Below are 15,864 nucleotides of genomic sequence, written 5' to 3'. Positions count from 1 at the left end.
TAAAAAAAAAGCTGGAAAATGGCCAACAAATTAACTCTAACATAATGAAGAGAAGGAAAACAAAGATTAGAAATGAATAAAAATGTTTATATAAGAAGTAGAGAAAAATCAATAAAAACAAAGCATGACTTACTGAAAAGATAGCTAAAACACACAGAGAAAAGAGGAAACATAAAGTATACTTTTGGATTCTCATTTAAGTCTATGACCCACTGTTACAAGAGGGATGAGAAAACAGAATGGAGGAAATCTTGTCAACTATTAACAAAGAATTTAAAGGAAAAATAATCTAATCAACTAATGGGCAGATGAACTGAACACTCTAAAAGAAGCAGTACTAACAATAATAAGACTATTTAAAAAAAAATGTTCAGGCTGAGAGATGGCTCAGTGGTTAAGAGCATGACTGCTCTTCCAGAGGTCCTGAGTTCAATTCCCAGCAACCGTATGGTGGTTTACAACCATCTGTAATGGGATCTGATGCTCTCTTCTGGTGTGTCTGAGAACAGATAGGTGTACTCATATACATAAAATAAATAATTCTAAAAAACAAAACAAAACGCTGGAAAAAAGCTCAACATCCTTACCTACAGGGAAAATCCAAATCAAAACTACAATGAGATTCCTGCTAGGATTGTCTCTCACGCCTTGAAAATTTTAGAATTAAAGAATACAATAAATAAAATGAAAATGTAACACCCAATTAAATCAACTAAAATGGTGAACTTCAAAACAGAACATTTGGGTAAGAGAAAACAAAGTATGAAAAAACCAAAAGTATATGAAATGTATGTGATGCCATTAAGAGAAATAATATAGAGATTATAGAATCATAAAGAGAGGTAGAAGCTCTGGAGTCATCTTAGAAGAGGGAACCTCAATTGAGAAATTGCCTCTAAGATCAGGCTATAGACAAGGGCATTTTTAAAATTAGCGATCGATGTGGAAGGCTGAGCCCACTGTGGATGATGCTAACCTAGGCTGGCCCACTGTGGATGATGCTAACCTAGGCTGGCCCACTGTGGATGATGCTAACCTAGGCTGGCCCACTGTGGATGATACTAACCTAGGCTAGCCATCACAGGTGCTAAAGAAAGCAGCTGAACAAGCCAAGGGAGCAAGCCAATAATCACTGCTCCATGGCCTTTGCATCAACTCCAGGTTTCCACCCAGTCTGAGCTCCTGACTGGCTTCCTTCAGACTAAGATTCAAGATATATACCCAAATAAACCCTTTCTCCCCAAGTTGCTTTAGTCATGGTGTTCCACCAACTAGAGAGCAAACATGCAAATGCAGAGGGGCCATTCCCATTCAAACCACCATACATACTTAATAGGAGTGTTAATATTCCACTCTGCCTTGTGTAGGGTCCAGAAAATCTAACACCACATATAAACATTTAGGACCTGCATTGTTAGTAATAAATATTTATAGGGCCAGAGAGATGTCTTAGGCAAAAGCACATGCTTCAAAGGCTTGATAATCTGAGTACGATGCTTGGGACCCAAGTTGGATTTAAAAACAAAAAGCCCGATGCAATGGTGAACGTGTGTCACCTCTGCACTTATAAGCACAATGGCAGGCAGAGGCGGGAAAATCACCTGCATGCTAATGGGCCTACAGCCTGGAATACCCAGCACAATACAAACGAGACCCTGCCTAAAAACAAGTGGAAGGAACCAACTCCTAAAACTGCCCTCTAACTTCCACACATGCACCCTGGTGCACACGTGCCCCTACCCAACATACATCAGTTATATATACTAGAAGATACTTAACACATTTTAATTCAAACTTTGCACATTGTTATTTGGAAGAAGATCTCATTCCATCGTACTTTTAAGAACATCAATAATTGGACTTTTAGCATAAGTTAATGCTCAGAAATTTATGAAAATTCAAAGATCCTTGAAGGGCAGCAAGTGACTATGTGACTAGGAAATTGAACGTGCATATAAACAACTCCCTGCTACTGTAAGAGCACTGCTGGAATACATGTACACACAGCACATCTGGTGTGTATGTGTGCATGTATGCATGTGTGTGTAACATGTACATGTACAGGGTCACACAGCACATCTGGTGTGTATGTGTGTATGTGTGCATGTGTATGCAATATGTACATGTACAGGGTCACACAGCACATCTGGTGCTGTGTATGTATGTATGTGTGCATGTGTATGTAATATGTACATGTACAAGGTCACACAGCACATCTGGTGTTGTGTATGTGTATGTGTGTGTAACATGTACAAGGTTACACAGCACATCTGGTGTTGTATATGTGTGTATGTGTATGTGTGTGTAACATGTACAAGGTCACACAGCACATCTGGTGTGTATGTGTGCATGTGTGTGTAACACGTACAAGGTCACATAGCACATCTGGTGTGTATGTGTGTATGTGTGCATGTGTGTGTAACATGTACATGTACAGGGTCACACAGCACATCTGGTGTTGTGTATGTGTATATGTGTGCATGTGTATGTAATATGTACATGTACAGGGTCACACAGCTCATCTGGTGTTGTGTATGTGTGTATGTGTATGTGTGTGTAACATGTACACATACAGGGTCACGTAGCACATCTGGTGTTGTGTATGTGTGTATGTGTGCATGTGTATGTAATATGTACATGTACAGTCTTCAAGAAACAAATTTAGCTACTCAAAAAACTGACTATTGATGGATGAAAATCAACTTACTAAGTAAACTGAAGCCATATATATGTACATGGGTGTTTTCTTGCATATGTGTTGCATGCCTGAAGCCCACAGAGGGCCAGAAGAGAATATCAGATCCCTTGGAAAAAAGATAGCATTTTCAGCAAATGGTGTTGGTTCAACTGGAGGTCAGCATGTAGAAGAATGCAGATCGATCCATGCTTATCACCCTGTACAAAGCTTAAGTCCAAGTGGATCAAGGACCTCCACATCAAACCAGATACACTCAAACTAATAGAAGAAAAAACGGGGAAGCATCTCGAGCACATGGGCACTGGAGAAAATTTCCTGAACAAAACAACAATGGCTTATGCTCTAAGATCAAGAATCGACAAATGGGATCTCATAAAACTGCAAAGTTTCTGTAAGGCAAAGGACACTGTTGTTAGGACCAAACGGCAACCAACAGATTGGGAAAAGATCTTTACCAATCCTACAACTGATAGAGGGCTTATATCCAAAATATACAAAGAACTCAAGAAGTTAAGACTGCAGGGAGACAAATAACCCTATTAAAAAATGGGGTTCAGAGCTAAACGAAGAATTCACAGCTGAGGAATGCTGTATGGCTGAGAAACACCTAAAGAAATGTTCAACATCTTTAGTCATAAGGGAAATGCAAATCAAAACAACCCTGAGATTTCACCTCACACCAGTGAGAATAGCTAAGATCAAAAACTCAGGTGACAGCAAATGCTGGCGAGGATGTGGAGAAAGAGGAACACTCCTCCATTGTTGGTGGGATTGCAGACTGGTATAACCATGCTGGAAATCAGTCTGGAGGTTCCTCAGAAAATCGGTCATTGAACTACCTGAGGATTCCTTGGAATTGGAGTTACAGGTAGCTACTAACCAACTGGGAACTGAACCCAGGTCCTATGGAAAAGCAGTCAGTACTCGACTGCTAAGTCACCTCCCCAGCCCTGGCACGTCTGTTTTTATTTCTGGTTTTGTTTGTTTTTCCTTCCCTTGGGGCTAAGCACATTTCTATTATAAAAAGGACCTTCAGAGAAATGTCTATCAAAAATAAGTGACAGCATCATAACTTACCAGTCACATTTTATTCTTTAGTTAAAAGAAAAGAAACATCACAGACTTTCCCAGCTGTAAACTGCATAATGACTAGCTTGCCAAGATATAGTCATGGTTACAATAGGGGCAGGAATGTCATGGGGGTAACCATAATGTATTTAAGGCTGACTCCACAAGAGGAAACACTTGTCCAATACTATAACTTGGACAAGAACCCATCCATGGCTGAGGATCTCACAGGCCTCAAACATAAACCTACTACTTGTTATTTTGCTAAATGGACAAAGTATTAAAATGCCCTCTAAAGACATTTATTTCTACCAGTGGATTAGTACAACTCTCAGACTTCATCAGAGAAGCTTCTTTGGGCAGTGGATAGTAGTGAACATAGAAATTCATGTCTGGTAAAAATACAAAGAATAAGTGAGTGCTCAATCATAAATGGGGCATCTATATCACACCCATCCCCAGGGTCCAGGGAGCATAGCAGAAGAGAAGGCAGAAAAACTAAAGCAAGAGGTTGAGGGAAAGACCACAGTGAAATATTATCTTCTAGACATGTAGAGCTGTTGCACTCATGAACTCAAACCATCTGCAGGTACCTAACAAAAGACCTGCAGATTAAATAAGTCAACATCTAGCATGGAGAGGGAAGAGGTTCATGGGCTCCTACTCCGACCTGGGAAGCTATAGCTGACGGCTTCTGGAAGAGGAAGAATCCGTTTTCTTTGTGGGGATAGTTCCTGGGAAGTTAACCATGCTCATTAGATGGCCCCACATCTAGAAGTATATATACAGCATAAATTAGAAGTATATGTACAGCATAAATTAGAAGTATATGTACAGCATAAATTAGAAGTATATGTACAGCATAAATTAGAAGTATATGTACAGCATAAATTAGAAGTATATGTACAGCATAAATTAGAAGTATATGTACAGCATAAATTAGAAGTATATGTACAGCATAAATTAGAAGTATATATACAGCATAAATTGGAGTCAGTGGGTTATTGATTTTTTTTAAGTACACCAAGTTGTGGCAGATAAAAAGTTGGGGTAGATCTAGAAGGCATTAAGGGGGATAGCTGGGGTGAATATTATCGAAATACATTGTATGAAATTTAAAAAAATATTTTTAAGAAATAGGAACCAATTATGTACTGTACCATCTTTAAGAAACAAATTTAGCTACCAAAGATGCCCTAAAAATCTGACTGTTGTTGGAGGAAAATCAACTTACTAAAGCTAACAGAAGCCATAAACAGGCAGCTGTAGCTATTTGACTACAGCTATTAAACTGTAGCTTAAATCTAGCAAAGTAGACTTCAAGCCAAAACTAGTCAGAAGAGATGAGGAGAGCAACTAACCCTTAAATGAAACAATCCAAAAGAGATTTTTTAAACAAATGTAAACATTTACACAGCAAATATCAGAGCCCCACATTCATGAAACAACAAAATGAACCATTTCTCTGGCCCTACTACTGTCTTTCTAATGTTACTTAATTAACCATTCCTAATAAGAATTTAAGATTAGTTCTGCTTTTAACAAAAATAATTAAAAATCAGCTTGCTCTATCTATAACAGTGAGCATCCACATGAGACAGCCTCAGCCACACGTGCGTGCTGGGCAGATGTGTCCGGGTGGGCAGCAGGCAGAGCACACGGACAATCTTTTAACTTTAGTGACGTCAAAAGAGCACAGTTCTATTATCTTAGCAACTAGCAAATCGCTAGATGGCACAGAACAAGCTATTAAATCTATCTAAATTTAAAGGCTAATTTTTGAGTGAGCAGAAATTAATTTCACATTTAACTGTCTTGAAAGTGTCTATGTTCTCCTTTGCTTTCCAAATATTGACTTTATATAGATTTCTCAATTTTTGACATGATATGTTTAAATGCCTACATATGGCTCAGATTCCAGATATTCTTAAACAAACTTAGAGTATCTTTAAGCTAGTCACAATTACCCATATAAGGGCATAAACTCTACCAAGGGTTAATTATGTTTATGATCAATATATAAGATACATGCCTCTTGTAGCTTGCATTATTTCTAAGGTTTCAGAAATTATCTGTTATCCCCATCACTGACACATCACAATGCAATGCAAAAACGAAGCATGAAATACAATTTACAGAGAAACACTTTCTGATTAAGACACGATGTGAAGCCTAGCGGCTGGTGCACGCCTTCAATCCCATCAGGGAACAAGCTGAAGCAGGAAGACTGCAAACTAAAGGCCAGGCTAGAATACAAGGCACAATTTTATGGAATGGGACGAAAATAAGGGAGAGGAGGAAGGAAGAAAATTTCAAGCCTCTCCTTGAAACGAATTAAAAGTAATGATCATTAATTAATAACTGTAACTGAGACAGCCACATCACTGATAAATATATAATTGACTCACAAATTTTAAGTTCTGAAAAAATTGTTCCTATAAATGTACATATGTGTTTATTCTGCCACTTTAGTGATCCTCCCTATAAAATCTTGTATATTGAGATCAATGACTTTTCACAGGCACAGAGGTGCTACCACTAGAGGCCACCAAATACTTTTTCTTAAACCAACACATTTATAAGTCATTCTAAGTCCTTACATTATGTTCATATTATGAGCAAATAACTGTGAACTGTTAATATCCCTAACTAAAAACGTCACACATGAATATTTAAATAACAATACAAACTCCAACCTAAAAGGAAGCGTGTTTCACACAGTGAACAGAATGTCTAGATCACCAGAGAAATTTTCCAGATAAAGAATAAAAAGGAGTGGGTCTCGTGGTATACAAATATCACTAGGTAGATGCCTTTGGAAATAGTGTATATGAACCAGAGAGTTCATACCGTCTCTGACAGTGCCTCTTGTAAGCAATTGACTGATATCTGTGTGTATATACTTGAACACATTATAACTGATAGGTAAATTACCAGAGTCATTTGCTTCAAAAAGGTATTTCATATGTTTTTAACACCTTAAGTTGCCACCATTTACACTAGTGATATACACAAAATTCCAGATTGCAGAAGATCCAGTATTGGGCAGATGATGTTAGTTTTTAGTGGGCTGCTAATAAAGTGTTCTGAGTTCACTTGCTTCTGGTACCCTCCTTCTCACTAAAAGTCAATGACAAACAGCCTCTAAAGAACTTATAGGACCAAGAGAAACTTACAAAACACAATAAGGGTTCATCTTATCTGATTATCCACCATTCTGTATATAATATTTTCAAGAGATTTCAAATGCACCAGAGAAATATCATTGTCATGTCTTAGATACTGTACTTTTAAAATTCTGACCAGATTTTAGAAGGTCATAAAAATGCTTATAGTTTTATTTTTAAAGTTATAGCTTTGGCTTTTACACTGAGTCTATAATGGGTTCTCACCTATTTCTCTATACAGTACAAAAACAGATCAAGATTACTTGGTTCAGATGGATGCTCAGTTGTACTCCTATTTCTCTATGCTGTCTCCTCTACAACCACATTACTCAGACACTGTTGAAACTGATTTACGCTGTTCCCTGGTCTATTAACACGTCTATCTCTACGCCAACACCGCAGCCTGTTGACTAGGAAGCTTTACAGTATGTCTTGAAACAAGGCAGTACAGACACACGTATGCTCTCTCCAAACAGTCACAAACTGTTTTGCCCATTTGCTACACTGTCTGAAGATGTGTCTCCAAAGCCTTACACTATCTTAGGTCTGTACACAAAACTCTATGTCACACACGTTTTAAAGTAACTAGTAAAACATGTAACATGAAACCAACTGCAGGGACCATTTATACATGTACAATTTAGTCGTGGTGGGTACATACACACTTGGACAGCACTTTCTAGAACTCTTTTCAATCTTGTCATGCCGAAAATCTCTGATCGAAAAAAATTTACTTTTTTCTTTTCTTTTAATCTTTTCCTACCCATGGAAACCTTCATTTTACTTACCATTTGTATAAATTTGGCTACTCTAAATGCCACCTATAAATGAAATTATACAGTATTTGTCTTTTAGTGACTCACTTGTTTTCCCACTGCACAATGTTTTCAAGGTCCAGTGATGATTTTATCAAATTTTCATGTTTGTGACTGAATAATATTCCATTGTCCTACTAAATGTTCATTTCTCCATCTGCCTCTGGACACTTGAGCCCTCTCACTCTTGGGCTATTGTGAACAACACTGTTAAGGGACTCGTAAGTGCAAATGTCTGACTCCATACCCAGAAATGAACTGCTGGTTCACAAAAGAACTGCTAAACTGTCTTCCACAGCAGCGGCGTCATCATACCTTCCCACCAACAGTACACCAGGTTTCAATTCTCCTAAGCTGACATTTCTTATTTTCTGGCGTTTTAACAGTAGCAATGAAGGCTGGAAAGACGGCTCAGTGGTTAAGAGTGCTCTTTCAAAGACCGGAGTTCAGTTCCTAAACAACTGCCTGTAACTACAGCTTTGTATTCATACACACACACACCACACACACACACATACACAGAGACATCATCATCATCATCAATAATAATAATAAATATTTTAATGGTAGGCGTGGCTACTATCTACAACGGTTTTTATTCTATTTCACAAATGAAATAGTAAATCTGTCCTAGATTTGTAGCCAAATATGCTACAAATTTTATGCTATAGTTTCTCCTTTATAACAGTGATGTTACAGTCTGACAAATAGCAATTGGCAATCCCAATTTTTAAAAAAAAAAACAAACAAGTCTCTACTAATGGAGTTGTGTAATTTCTGATCTTACCATGAATTATGCACACACATATATGTACAGCTGTGTATACAATTAACTGTAATCTATTTGTTCAAAATAGCCCCAGTTCATTTTTCCCAATCCCACTTACTCTCAGAAAATATTCCTGTTTAATTAAATACTCTAATTTTAGTTTTTAAATTAGGGAAAGATGATTTAAGTAAAATTAGGCAACAGTTACCTTTGATTCAAGTTTTCAGTCTATCATCAGAATTCACCCGAATTGGAAACCTACTACTACCACTGCCACTGCCACTGCCACTGCCACTACTACTAGCTAGACTAGGCATGGGAAACCTACTGCTAGCTAGACTAAAATATGAGTTAACTCTCACTAAGATATGTAACCAATACGATTAGGTTACAGGGGATGGTGATATGCGAAAAGGAGAAAAGCACACCTAGGAGTCAAACATAAAGGGCTCGCAGATGATGAAGACAAGTCCATGGAGCTGAGAGAAAACACACAGCCCCACACAGTGGACATATCTGGAATCCCAACACTTGGGAGTAGAGGCAAGAGAATCAGGAGTGTGAAGTCATCCTTAGCTACGGGGCAATTTTGAGGCCAATTTGTGTTACATGAACCCATTTCAAAACACACAGAAAAGGAAAAGTCAAACAGACTAACTGTGCTAGGACAAAGATTGTATTATGCTTTCTCTAATAGCCAACGTGTGTTTACCAATACCAATTCTGACACCAATGGTGTATCCAATCATTTAACTCAATACTTTATTAGCCAGGGTTAGCACAGACTCAAAAGTCAAGGGCTTAGGCCCAAAAGACTCATTAAAGGCCAGCCACAGACAGGGCATCAAGGCTACCCTCACATCTGCCCACAAATTCAAGGCTTGCAATTCCCTGCCTCAGGTTCAATAATTTGCTAGGGCAATTCACAGAACTCAGAAAAATGTTTTTTAATACATTTAATGGTTTATTATACAAGATAAAACTCAAGAACCTCATACTACAAGGACTAAATTAAATGTGTCCACACTTTCTTTTAGACTCCAGAGAGGAGAACTGTTGATGGCCAAAATTACCCAAGAACTTCATTCTGAAGATGGAAAAATCTGTTTCTCGCTATCCTGTTATTATCCTTAATATATGTAAAAGGAAAAAATTGCCATGGTAAGCCATTACAATTTCCAGATTTTACTTTTAGGTCAGACTCTGGTCACAGAGTTAATATCAATGGAGAAGTACAGAAAAGAACTGAGATTACCCAAGTACAGAATGGCCCACAAAGATGAGATGGTGGCAACTGCATCAGAAAGAATCAGCGGTGTGGTCCCACATCAAAGTGAGAAGGCTGATTACAAACAACACCAATTTATAGTGGGCCAGGCCTGTGTAGTTCTGCATCGTTCTCAACAACTACTCTATGGCTTCAAGGCATCAGGTTCTGTTGGATCCAACATGACAACAAAGCTCTGTCAAAAGAAGGTCTGAGAGCCACAGACCTGACAACAGGAAAGATATCCTCTAGCACAAATGATTAACAGTACTCCTTAGGCAGAACTGACAGCAACTGAAATTCTAATACAGGATAAGCAAATGACTTTAGGAATCTGTAGGCATGTGAGACACTGATCACAAAGATGGGCTATAATCTTTTCTTCAGAGATTCTCACAGAAAGGACTAACTACCTAGATGCACCATCTAGACATCATTAGGTTCCCTGCCATGTTGTTTTATTACATCAAAGAAAAAAGGGGAGTGGAAAATAAAACTATGAGCTGCTGCTGCTGCTGCTGCTGCTGCTTCCTACTACTTACACTCAGTATGTTTGCTGTGAACTCTTAAAATTGTTTTTGTAGGTCTTTTATATGTTTTAAAGCCATGTCTTCCTACTTCACACTAAAATTCCTAGATCTGCACCCTGACTCTAAACAAAATCAAGTATAGTGCTACACTATTTTCACATCAAAATCTGGACCACCTTTAACATCACATTTATCACCTAGCAGCCACCCTTAATACACATGGTTTAGATGAAACAATACTGTATTTTGTAATTCTTTAATGTTGTTTCCTGTGTTTCTCAAATCCCCTTTCAGTCTTATTATCCACCTCATTTTATTCTAAATAATGATTTGCACAACTAGCTCTTTATGCCTACTGCAAGAACCAATGTACGTTTGCCTCCTACACTATGCTTTCTTTGATGAAGAGGTTATAACTCCGAATCTTGGTAAACTCTAATCCGAGCTACAGTAAATTCTCATTCTTCCAGCATGCGTACTTCTTCACAGTAAGAAGCAAACATTAAAATTGGCTTATATTCCTTTTTTACACGGTGCCCTGGCCAACAACATTAATACTCAGATATGTACTCAGTATTTCTTTGCTCCTCTGCCCTCCAGGAGCACTGCGCACGGATCTACTTCTATGTTACAGCTGCGGAATGCTGGACATGGTTTCATTTCTCTTTTTCTCCAATGCATACTTATAGAACACAAAGTTTGTATTAGTCAAATCACTAGGGCATAATTTTAATAACTGAATTTCTTCAAAGGTTCAAATTTAGAAATTTTGGTTGCTTACTTTTCAAGCTACAATTTTTCAAACACTTTAATCCTCAAAGAAAATGAGATACATTACAATACTCACTAAAGGCTTTCTGTGACTATTATAGTGAATTTTCTGAATTACAGTATAAAAAGATCCACTTCACAAACAAGGCATCTTAAAAGGGAGCTAGTGCCAAAACAATGCTATTTTCCTGATGCTCAAGACGCAGCCAATAAAAATATTTGTTCCTATAATTTTAAATAGATTGTTAGCCATAGAATTCCTCTGAAAAAACAATTCTCTAATGTTCTTTGAAATACAGTCACTAAAATTAACTTTCAACTTTATTTATATGACTGTCTGTGGCTTTGTGCATACCTAAAAAGCACAAGAAAAGACAAAAATATCCCAGAACTGGAAAAGCAGTTATTATGTTTGGTTTAGCTTATTTTCATATTTTTTATTTTTAAATCTATCCAAATTAAAACTCATCATCTCTAAACAGAAGACAAATTCTTTATGAAAAAGTGGAAAGAATAAGTTCAGCATCCTCTACATTGGAGATTTAATTTATTAGTGAGTAAATGTGTAAAACCCTTTGGAAATTATAGAATTTTAGTGTTCAGGTTGAACATGCAATCTTTCATTTAGAATTTAAATATGTCATGTATGTGCTGCAAGAGAAATAGAGGGAGCAACAAAAAAGTTTAAATATGTGTGCTCTGACCCCATATTTGTACTTAAATAAGATAAGAAATTGGTCTCTATTCAATAGCATGATTATGCTTTGAATATAATCCAGCTGTCCCCCAAGAGGTCACTATGAATAAGACCTTGCCTGGAAGGTAGTAGTGAGACTTTCAAAAAGTAGGGCAGAATAATCTTTATAAAGGTCAATGGAAGAATGAAAATATTTCCCAGAGGACCCCTTGTAGTTCTTATGAAAGAGTTGTTATAAAAACAGAGAACTCCACATGGGATCTCTGATTCCCTCTGTACCTACTGCTTACTCCTACATATATTTCCACCATAGCACCCCTGTACTACTCTGTTTGGACTTTGAATTCTCAAAGCTATGAGTTAAATAAACCTCTTTTGAGTACAGAGATTACCCGAATCACGTGGTGGAATCATTTGTGGATTTTCATCTATGGTTCGGAACTTAGACAGGGAAAAATTGGTCACTAACTCCAAGTAGAGAGTTGTGATAAATGTCTGTAACACCAGGGAGAGTGAATGCAAGCATATATTATAGAAGTTATTAAGGTTAAATAAAAATCTGTGGCTCCGGGTAGAGAGCTTGACAGATTGACATATTTTGGGCTAAAGTTCTGGTTTGATGTGTTGCTTATTGATACTGAAATTGATAAAAGGTGTTTAGTTTGTTTTAAGAATTACCCCACTAAAGGCCATATGGCTCGTTGATGCCGGCTAGCGAGGGTTTGTGTTTACTTTTGATATTTACCACAACAGGAAGCTCAGATTCTCTGAACGTGGGCTCCACGGGAATTTTGGGTTAATTTCCTGGTATCAAAGAGTATAAAAGACTATCAGGCTAATTGTTTAGCTAACTTCCTTTTTAAAAAATTTAGTCTTCATGATGGGTGTGACTTTAAGTGTCATGGTTATATTATTACTCTGGGAGAGAGTGCAAGATACAAGCTTTTCTGGTTTCAGACTAAGGAACATCGTATTTTGGGAGAAAGACTTTGTCTTTGTGTTTTTAAAAAGTGTGACTAGGCTCTGGAAACCTCACAGAGTCATACTGATCAGATTTGATAGAGGTAGACCGCCTGAAAAATTTATTCAGGAGAAACAAACAAAAAGATATCTCTATTCTAAACTTTTGTCTTGAGAGTTGTATTTTACAGAGTGTGCCTACTTGGATTCCTGGTCTCAAGGACTTTCAGCTGCGTCCAGTCAGGACACATCGGCTACAGCATTTGCTTCATTCTTCCTACACCCTAACCCCAAGGATATCTCAACGCCCATGTACAGCTTGAAGAAGTTATAGAGGAGTCGTTGCCCCAATTCCCTGGACTTTGCGGGGCTGAAAGTGGTTATTCTAAAGTTGTTTTTATGAGGAATTTAAAATTGGTTGTAATTTAACAGGGAGGAATTAGCTAGATTGAACTGTACAGTCATAATCTCATTTGGTAACTAAGCTTAAATCATATCTTTGTTTGGGTATAGATTTTATACCCAAAACAAAGTTTAAAAGTACAAGGTTTAGAGCCAGTCCTTCTATTGTCATTACAAACTTCTGAGTTGATTACACCTGTGAGTTAAGATTCAAATAGCAAATTCATGGCTCTGAGTTTGTGAGAGTACTTTCAAGATAATATGTAGGATATGTAGACAACAGTCCAGATTGTCTTATATAGATAGATGGTTTTCAAAAACGTCAGAAATCCACAAAATTTGAGATTTAAAGTTATTTATCTTTTGTTGAGACATATCTGCTCCTAACAGTTCCCCTTTGGTGGATTTAACGAAGAATTAACATCTCTATCTCCAGGTGAGGCAATACTTTGTGGCTAGGCAGCTGCTAGACAAAACTGCCTGTTTCATCTGCAGACTAATACTGTCCAGAAAAGGACAAATTATGCAGAATAGTTGACTGATAAACCCTGCCAAGACAGGGTGATCAGCCCTTCAAAATCTGCATTTCAAGAGTCTCTGAGTTGATTTTGGGCCAGAAGGCTGAAGACTTGCGCTCACATGTTGCTAACAGAGGACTGTGCTAGTGGAGATTTGTCTCTACAATCTCTCAGTTCTGGAAGCCGTGTTACTTCCTCTGTGTATAGATATTTGGTCATTCTCAGATTTCTGACAGGGTTGAAGACTGATTATAGTCTCATAGCCTATCAGGCTGTTTAACTCTGAATATACATATTTTATTGGATAGTTATCAGATAGTATACAAGCTAGCCAAGATATAATATAGATTTTAAGCCTTTCATTAAGTTGGAATGGATAACTAAATGTTCTGTTTAACTGATACAGTGATGGGCTGGGTGTTGAGAATATCATATGCTTTATAAGTTGTAGAATGGTAATAATTGTACTCAATTTATATATAAGTGAAAAGGCTTTTTAACTGGACAAAAAGGGGGAAATGTAGTGAAAAATACTATAGTAAGAGCTAAAATGTAGCAATTTTTTAAAAAAGGCATCAGGATAAAGGTACCAACTTACCAATTCAATTCCCTGTGGAAAGGGTGTGTCATCCCAGTCCTGCTGTGGGAATCTCTGAATTATTTTCCCCAGACCTTCTCCTGGCCCTGGTGAGAAAGATCAAAATGAATCACTTATAAGCTACTATAAAACCTGAATGAATACATATCATATTACTTCTTTTTCCAAAAGAAAGAAAGGAGGGAAGGAGGGAGGAAAGGAGGGAGGGGAGAAAAGAAAATTATTTGTTCAATAAAACTCATATATGAACTGGTGGTAGAATTCAGAGAAGAATGCTTGCTTATTAATATGTACAAGTAAGTCCTTGGTTTCAATATCCAGCACCAAAGAAAAGAAAGAAGAAAAGAACAAGACCTCAGGCATCCACAGGAGTTTACATGTGAAAGTAAAGGCATAGAGCAGAGGAGAAGTATTCTACATTGAGATTTGTCAAGGGAGCAAAACAGACACATAGGAAAAAAACAAATGTCATCAAACAAAGACTGCATAGCTCTCCAGGCTCTATCTCCTCCACTAACTTCCGAGAGCACATAACATCTTAAGCAAACAGCCAAACTATACTTAAAATACTTCTCCATTCCTTAACACGGTATGGGTCTGTACTTTTGTCACTGGAGTACAAACTAAACCACACTATAAGGGGCACCTTGCTAGATCAAACTCTCTCAAACTGTTAATCTGAAAACACCTATATAAAATGATGATCTCTTCAAAAAGAATTAAAAAGTAAAGTTAGCAATACATTTTAACTTTGTTCAAATGGTTGGTATATAGAAGATATACTGGGGAAGAACCAAGGTAAAAGTATATATTTTTGAGTTAATACAAAGAAAGGACAAAGTTAAAACATCAAGGATCCATATAAAAATCCAAATGTGTCAGTGCAATGCCTGTAATTCTAGCACTGGGAAGGTAAAATCAGGAGACATCCTATAGGCACCACACATACAACAGAATGAATTGCCACAGAAAGCAATTACTGTAACTGGAGTTTGAGTGAAACTATCATCTTTAGAGGCTGAAGCAATGACTCAGTGGTTAAGGAACACTTGTTCTTCTTACAGAGGACCTGGGTTCAATTCTCATTACCTACATGACAATTTATCCCATCCAAAACAGTTATTCAATGAATTCCTAATCCAACTTTCAGTAGAAGGCAGGAGACACAGTTTAGTGGTTGAATGCTTGTCTAGAATATGCAAAGACATAGATCCAATTGCCAGCACCATAAAATTAATTAATTAATTATGCTTATGAGCTGTCATGTGAGCAGTTGGGGTAAGGACATATAGAAGCCAGCATAGTGATGGGTGCCAAGGCCAAAAGAAAACTTGATCCTTCCAAAGTTAAGCTGGACAATGTAGGGAGAATTTGTCTTTAAAAAAGAAACAGGGGTTGGGGATTTAGCTCAGTGGTAGAGCACTTGCCTAGCAAGCTCAAGGCCCTGGGTTTGGTCCCCAGCTCCGAAAAAAGAAAAAGAAAAAAAAAAAAAGAAAGAAAGAAACAGCAAGGTACCTCAAAGAGCATCCAAAAATTGTAAGTAATAAGCAGTAATGTCTCTGTGTGACAAAGCACAAACAAATATGTGTAAGTCCGTAACTGAA

General features: G+C 37.4%; 1 protein-coding gene across 1 annotated transcript in view; it reads right to left on the bottom strand.

Annotated features, from left to right (window-relative positions):
• Sbf2 (SET binding factor 2) overlaps positions 1-15,864 on the bottom strand; it is a 311,159-nt gene that overhangs the window by 253,352 nt on the left and 41,943 nt on the right. The window contains 1 exon segment of the mRNA XM_032892912.1: positions 14,261-14,346. Coding sequence (XP_032748803.1) covers positions 14,261-14,346 — 86 coding nt within the window.

The sequence above is a fragment of the Rattus rattus genome, chromosome 2 (assembly GCF_011064425.1).
Source record: "Rattus rattus isolate New Zealand chromosome 2, Rrattus_CSIRO_v1, whole genome shotgun sequence".
Lineage (NCBI taxonomy): Eukaryota > Metazoa > Chordata > Mammalia > Rodentia > Muridae > Rattus > Rattus rattus.
The sequence above is the reverse complement of the archived record's forward strand: the minus strand, read 5'-3'. Positions and strand labels throughout refer to the sequence as shown.